The sequence below is a fragment of the Chrysochloris asiatica genome, unplaced genomic scaffold (genome assembly GCF_000296735.1).
Source record: "Chrysochloris asiatica unplaced genomic scaffold, ChrAsi1.0 scaffold00083, whole genome shotgun sequence".
Lineage (NCBI taxonomy): Eukaryota > Metazoa > Chordata > Mammalia > Afrosoricida > Chrysochloridae > Chrysochloris > Chrysochloris asiatica.
This window is the reverse complement of record NW_006408601.1, coordinates 4,328,557-4,336,377: the sequence shown is the minus strand read 5'-3', so window position 1 is coordinate 4,336,377 and position 7,821 is coordinate 4,328,557. Positions and strand designations below refer to the sequence as shown.

Genomic DNA, 7,821 nt, shown 5'->3' with positions numbered 1-7,821 from the left:
TAGTTTAAACCACCAACCTTGTGGTTAGCAGTCCAGTGCTGATCCAATAGCACCACACCAGTGAATTTATATCTCTTGTAGGGTTTCACATTTGCTATTGTAATTGTTTGTGCTAACTATTGTTGTGTGCTGTGAAATGCCTATGAGACTTGACTTCCCTCATTTCTATGGCATATTGAAGAACTTTTGAGTGGAGATGGATACAGGTTCTGTTACTTAGTCAAGGACTCTAAAAGTCGATTCTAACTTAATTACACACACACACACAAACAAACCAGTCAATTCTGACTCATAGAAATCTGATATGACATAGTACAATTGCTTCGTAGGGTTTCCTATGCTGTAATCTTTATGTGGAGTCCTGGTGTGACGCTATGGGCTAATGTGCAGGACTGCAAGGTTGGTGGTTCAAGCTCACCAACCGCTCCTCAGACATCCTGTACAGGGTCGCTTTGGGTTGGAACCAACTTGACAGCACTTAATAACAACAACAAAAGTCTTTATATGAACAGATCATCAAGTCTTTTCTCCCAAAGTGCTGCTTGTGGGTTTGAACCACTGATCTTTCAGTTAGCACCTAAGCAATTAACCATTGGTGCTCCTTCCATTGTTTTCCTGTTGCATATGCTCCTGTGTCCCATGTTTTCTTCTAAGTTGTGTGTCCCATGGCCAAATCTGCTCTGCCTAGACGGATGGAGGTGAGGCTTGACTCAGTACTATGGTTTTGAAAAGCTAGTCTGGAACAGAATAACCCCTCCAGGGATGGAGTTTGCAATCTTTGCATCCCACCAATAAGGTAACATTGTTCTTGGACTAGCAAGGATATACTGACTGTAAGGTGTGATGACGTAAGTGAGTCTGAGTCCAGCACATGGTGAACTCTCCTATGCATAAGGCAGAGACTGGATATTCTGCCTTGCCTTCTCCTTAGCTGAGGCCTAGTCATTATGCCAGAGTGGTGAATGCCTTTCCTCAAGGTCAGTTTGTTTGAGGACCTTCTTCAGTAACTGTGGGATTCAAGGATCTGAATACAGATGAGTCTAGTTGCAGTATATTTATACCTTTTCAAGAAGAATAGACGTATTCAGTTCAATTGCAACTTTTAGGGGCTTTGATTAGGGTCCCTGATTAAATAGCAGAACCTATATAGGAGTCCTGGATTGGTGCTATGGGTTAATGCACTGGACTGCAAGGTCAGTTTGAACCCCAAGGTTGGCAGTTTAAGCTCACCAACCACTCCTTGGAAACCCCATATGGAGCTGCTATAGGTCCGAACTGATTTGATGGCGTTTAACAGCAATATCTATCTCCACTCAAAAGTTCTTCATTGTATCATAGAAATGAGGGAAATCAAATTGTCTCAGGCCTTTCACAGCCCCGTGCCCCACCTAAAGCTGGAGTAATAAGGGATAATGCAGATGCTGCTGCTGCTTTATTGGAAATAAAAAGAAGACTCCTGAGTAATCATTGGATATTTTGAGTATCAGGGTACCGAGTGACTTAATGAAGTCATAGTGCTTTCCACGCCTGTACAGAGAAGGCACTCCCAACACGATCAACTGAGTAATGAACGCCTACGTTTTCAGAAGAGTAACAAATACTGGGAAAGTTGTGCTTAGTATCTATGGACTTTAGGACTTCATCATAGTACTTCATACAGTCTGCTACTCAAATGCCTTTTTCCCCTTTTTCTCAAAAGATCTTCAGTTTAGATCTTGGAGGCATATCAACTGTGGTTCTAAATGGCTATGATGTAGTAAAGGAATGTCTTCTTCATCAGAGTGAAATATTTGCAGACAGACCCTGCCTTCCTTTATTCATGAAGATGACAAAAATGGGAGGTATGTTTATTTTCACCTATTGAGGGATCAGCTAAACTATTTTAAATCACATCTTTTATTTCAAGTAATTTTAATCCATAGAATTTGGATTCTATTATATTCATCAATAGGAAAATATTGATTTATTTATACACAGAAACTAGTATTTGAGAACCTTTTGAGTTCCCCAGTCCTATTTCTTATACAAGTGCATGCTAATTCTACAGATGTAATTCTGTTGTAAAAAATGTTATAAATAATGTTTTAAAGTGTTATTGATGCTAGTGCTGCTGAGTCAGTTCCGACTCAGAGCGATTCTGTATTGGGTTTTTGAGGAGCAGCTGGTAGATTTGAACCGCTAACCTTGCAGTCAGAAGTCCAGTGCTCACTCAGCAGTGCCATACCAGGACTTAAAAGTTTTAGTACTTAGTAATATCTGCAGTTTATATTAAGCAAATTGAGGATTCAGGCCTACACATTTGAATCTTTAATTTATTCAAAAGTAACACTTGAATGAATTTTTCATTATTTATTCATTTATCATTATCATTTAGTATTGTTTTGGAGATTTTGTAGGATATGATTAGACATGAAACAAAACAATTTTTTATGGAAAAGAGCAGAAACATTTTTAGCTGATATTATTGAATTCATAGAAAAGCCAAAGGAATTGTTTGTTTTTAAATTTTAGTTACCAAATTAACTTAAATTAAATATGTATGTAAAAGCCAAAAGTTTCATGATTATAATTATAAATATTATAGTGGATACAATACTATTTTCAATTATGATATATAAATTTAAAATTGTGCTGTCTTAAAAGTCTTGGAAGACTGAAATTATTTAACCAAGAACCTGTTTTTTCTGATTTTGAAACACACAGGATTTTAATTTCTGAAGTAAATAGAAATTAGGACTAATATTTTGAGCAAAGAAATCAGTGACAAGAATAATTGAGAAAATTAAAGCAGGCTAAGGATACTATGAGGGATCTGTAAATGGAGGAAATATTGTTTTGTTTCATTTTTAAACCTTGATAAAGGTGATATTTGAATAGACCTAAAAGAAATTTCAAAAACATGTGGCACTAACCATTCCCCCCACAATGCTCTCTGCTTCTCTACTGAGTCTGGTCATCCATTGCAGTGTCCACACAGAACTCAGGCACTACACTCAAGAGTTATGGGGTTTATTAAGGACGTCCTTTTTTTTTTTAGTTCCGTTTGGTTTGTTTTTACCCCTTGTTGCCCTTTTCCGGGTTTTTTGGGGGTTGTTTTTTGGTTTTGACTTGTTGCCTTACTTATCCTATAGTGCCACAGCAGGACTCCATAAGGAAGTTAACAGGTTACAAGTTGGGGTCAGAAGTCCTCAGGCACAGTTGTTCCTGTCAGCTGCTGATAAATGCCCACAGGACACAGCACTCCACCACAAACCTCAGCCTGCAGGCACTCGACTCTAGCTGCCCCACTGAAGTGCCTGAAGGCACCCCACTCTATACAAGCTTCCTGCCCAGCCACCCAGCTTTACTTGCTCTGTCTCTTGCTCTGGTTCTTGGTTCTGCTGCTGCTGACTCTGTCACTCCTCTGGTACCACAGCTTTATTATCCCTGAGTTGAGGAGGTTAGATGCACAGGGATTTGGGGGTCCAAAGAATGCGCTCCACTCCTGGCTCTACTTTTTTTTTTTTGTAAGTTTTTATTGTGAACTGAGTGATAGCTCACATGGGAGAACATCTGCTTTACACCATCGTTTCGTTGCAATGATTACAATCTTCTCCGTGCATCATCATTCAACAGTATTTGTTTCCATTCCCTGTTTTGTTTTGTTGTGTTTTTTGTTTTTTTGGGGGGTGTACACAGAAACACTCAAGCATATATAATAATATAAATTACCAAAGGGCACATTCTGCAAGTCTGCCTCCTGTCCACCAGCATTCAGTCGCTCTCTTTTCATGAGTCCAGAGTCCTCAGCTGCTCCCGTTTTCTATGTCCCCATCTCTGCCTCCATTTCTGGTGTTGATGCTTCTCTGGATAGGGTCCTGCATTCGGCTTGTGCTTTTCTGCCTTGATAGTCCTAGGGTCCTTTGTTTCTGGTCTGTAAGATTAACTACTCAACCATTTTTCAAACAAAACTTCTACATTGACAATTGTGACACTTGCAATTAGTCATGATAACAGTTACTCACTGTTGAATCATAAGAATCTTATCCCCCTGCCTTTCACCAGACCAGTGTAGACAAGATGAAGATTATTCAGTGGGGACTGTACCTTCCCCCGCACACTCTAAAACTAAACTCCCGCTTGAAACTTTGCAGTGGCTCTTCTTCTTTGATGGTAGTAAGAACTGTCCCCTCTCCTGCTTCTGAAATGACTCATTTTATCCCCTTGCTAGAGTGTCCGGTTTTACAATTACAGTGAATTCTGTTACCATCCACACACAGCTGAGTCATGGTATCCTATCAGTATCTCTCCCACCTTCTCTTACCCACACACAGTAGGGTAGAAATGTTGTTTGGTGGGAGTTATAGACTCTGACAAGAAGAGACATCAGATAATCCACTGCAAAGAAGTCTGGGTGGTACAGTGGATAAGAGCATGGCCACTAACTTGGTTGTTATGTGCTGTCCAGTCAGTTCTGACTCATAGCAGCTCTGGTAGCGCAGTGGTTACAAATCGGGCTGTGAACCGCAAGGTCAGCAGTTTGAAACTACCAGCTGCTCCGCGGGAGAAAGATGAGGCGTTCTGCTCCTGTAAAGATTAACAGCCTCGGAAACCCTGTGCAGGGTCCCTATGAGTCGGAACCGACTCCACGGCACATAAAAACAACAACAACATAGGGTCTCTGAGGAGTTAGCAATTTGAACCCATGGAGAAAGATCAGCAATCTGCTTCCATACAGACTGACAGCCTTGGAAACCCTCTGGGACAATTGGACTCTGTCCTATAGATCACTACTGTGAAGCCACTGTGAGTTGGAATCGACTCTCTGGCAATGCATTTGGGAAAGGAGTAAAAGCATCCGCCATTTGGAGATCTAGGGCAAGAGGCAGAGACAACTGCAAAGGACCTTGCTATCTGGGAGAATGTTCCAGGACAGACTAGTCTGATTGGCATGGTTTGAGGAAGGAGAATAGGAGTGCGGTCAGAAAGGTAGCGGGGGGATGGTACTGCTCATGTAGGGTCTTGTTAGCTGTTGAAGGACATTGGCTTCTACTATGAGTGGTGAAAAGGAGAGCCTTGTGAAGGTTCTGAGCAGAAGAGTGACATGTTCTGACTTACTATTTTGGATAGGATCACTCACGATGCTCTTATGGAGAAAAGGTCTGTGAGGAAGTAAGAAGCAAGGAGGCCAGTTAAGCTATTATGATTTCTTAGACAAGAGATTTCGGTAACATGGACTAGGATGATCATGGCAGATCCTATATACATTGAAGACAGAGGCAATTAGATTTGTTAACGGATTGCTTGTAGATTGTGCCAGAAAAAAATAGTCCAGATAACCCAGAGGATTTTAGTCTAAGCAAATGAAAGCATGTTGTCACTTATTGAAATGGGGACTGAGTTGGAGTTCAGTATGGAATCAGCTCATTTTGGGATATGATAAAAAAAAGAAGTCTTTGGGCATCTAGGCAAAATATCAAGTCACTCCTATGGAAAAGTCATATCGTCACTTCTTAAGTAGATGGTGCCTGGTTATCACTGCAATCCACTCTGAAAGGAATCACATTACAACGTCCTGGATAGAGAGGGAGAAAAATATGGAGCAAAGCTCAAAATCATAAAAAAGACCAGGCTTATTGGTCAGATCAAGATTGGTGGAACAGCCACGACTATGGCTTCAGGCCTAGAGCTGAACCCCCCCACCCCCCGCTCAATTTTCAGCCAACAGCACACAGGTCTATAAAGGGGACAGTGACAGTAGGGAGGTATGCACTCCTCAGATTAATCAACCATTTGAGGTCAAAAGGAGAGCATTTGCCCGAGGACAAAGTTCAGAAAAGAAGAATGGAAATGAGAAACACAAGGAGGAAATGAGATAAGTCATGTTGCATTCTGGGGATTGTAATAAATGAATGACATGAAACAAAATGTATATGAATTACTGAATGGAAAACTGATGTTCTGACTCTTTTACTCCTTTCCCAAATGCCAAATGCACCTTCCTTCCATTTCACTCCAGCTCTACAAACCCCTTGCTATTCCTGCAATAAAAGTCTTGCTCTGATGTCACTGCCTTGACACTAGCTGTTTCCTCTGCATGCACTCATTCCCCCTCCCAGATAATTATTTGGCTCACTCCCTTACCTGTTGTAAATATTCAAAAGCCAACTTCTCACTGAGTCCTTCCCTATCCACCCAGTTCTCCTTTCTGACTATATTATCGGTCTGCCTCTCTGTCTACCAATCTACCCAGTCATTTATTTATAGGCTGCGTTAGGATAGGAATCTTTGCCGGTTTTGTTCACTAATACATTCCTGACACTTTGACCACTGCCTGGAACATAGTGTTGTTGTTGTAAAGTGCCGATGAGTCAATTCTGACTCATAGAGACCTTGTGGGAACAGAAAGCCTCATCTTTCTTTGATGGGAGTGTCTGGTGAGTTCGAACCACGGATCTTATGATTTGCAGTCCACTTAGAACATAGTAGACAAACTTTATAAGTACATGTTGAATTAATGTCATCTGTGGGGAGTACAAGATTGCCACACAGCACTACAGAGCCTCTGGCACATGGTTTTATTTTAAATAAGCTATAAGGAGCTCTGGTAGCATAGTGGTTACGACTCGGGCTGCAAACCTTAAGGTCAGCGGTTCAAAACTACCAGCCGCTCCGCGGGAGAAAGATAAGGCTTTCTACTCCCATAAAGATTTACACCCTCGGAAACCCTGTACAGGGTTGCTATGGGTCGGAACCGACTTGACGGCACTTAACAACAACAACAAATATTAAAAACTTACAGAGCTTTGATAGCATACTGGTTATGAGTTGGGCTGCTAACCTCAAGGTCAGTAGTTCAAAACTACCAGTGGTTCCGTGGGAGAAAGATGAAGCTTTCTGCTCCTGTAAAGATTTACAGACTTGGAAACCCTGTGCAGGGTCACTATGAGTCAGAATCAACTCCACAGCACACCACCAACTACCATCACCATATTCAAAACTTAACACACACAGGTTGTTGGAATGTACATTACATATACACATTGGGTACAGAAGACAGTGCGACACTTTTGTCTATCCTATGTTCCAGTGATGAAATTTTGAACAAACTTCATGTTGTATAAATATATGCAGTGAAGAACGTCTTTTTTGGCTTAATAGTTAATTTAACGGGAAAGTTTCCATAGTTGTCACATCAGAACAGTGAGTAGACTGTGGAGATTCGGAAGTTTTAAGACAAACAGTATCAACAGAAAAGTTTGAGCTTCCCATTAGAGGATTCTGGGTTGAGTGGGAGAAAATATGGAACAAAAGTCAAAATCATAAAAGAGACTAGGTGACGGGAAAAGTAGAGCCTGGTTGAACCCCTGAGACTCTGACCTGTAGTCGCCCTTCAGGTCTGGAACTGAAATCCTCATCATGACTTGATTCCCAGCCCAACACGTGGTAGGGCTGTAGGGAAGAGCAGCACTAGAGAGATGCGCACCTTGGAATCCTCAGCCAGCTGAGTAAATTTGGAAGGATTAGGAAAGGAGGACGAATGAGTGATGTTACAGTCAGGGGATTGTAATCAGTTAAATGAAGCAAAATATGCTCAAATTGTTGAATGTAAAACTTACAATTTATTTGCTCTAAAAACCTTTACCCTATTCACAATAAAAAGTTTAAAAAAAGATTTGAGCTTCAGTTTTGCTCTCCTTTTGGCTTGAGGATTAACACTGAGTTGATAGCACATCCATATCGCCCATGCCTCTGTCAGAATTATCGTGTGCCTTTAAAAGGAGGAAATTTGCATTCTCAAATCCAGCATCTACATAGGCAGTTTCTGATCCTAGAAGGATG

At 41.1% G+C, this 7,821-nt stretch overlaps 1 protein-coding gene across 1 annotated transcript in view; it reads left to right on the top strand.

Moving 5' to 3' along the window:
- The window catches only part of LOC102822333 (vitamin D 25-hydroxylase-like), a 20,156-nt gene that overhangs the window by 5,692 nt on the left and 6,643 nt on the right, over window positions 1-7,821 (top strand). The window contains exon 2 of the mRNA XM_006865780.1: window positions 1,700-1,841. Within this exon, the coding sequence (XP_006865842.1) occupies window positions 1,700-1,841 (142 nt within the window). The remainder of the gene's footprint in view (window positions 1-1,699; window positions 1,842-7,821) is intronic.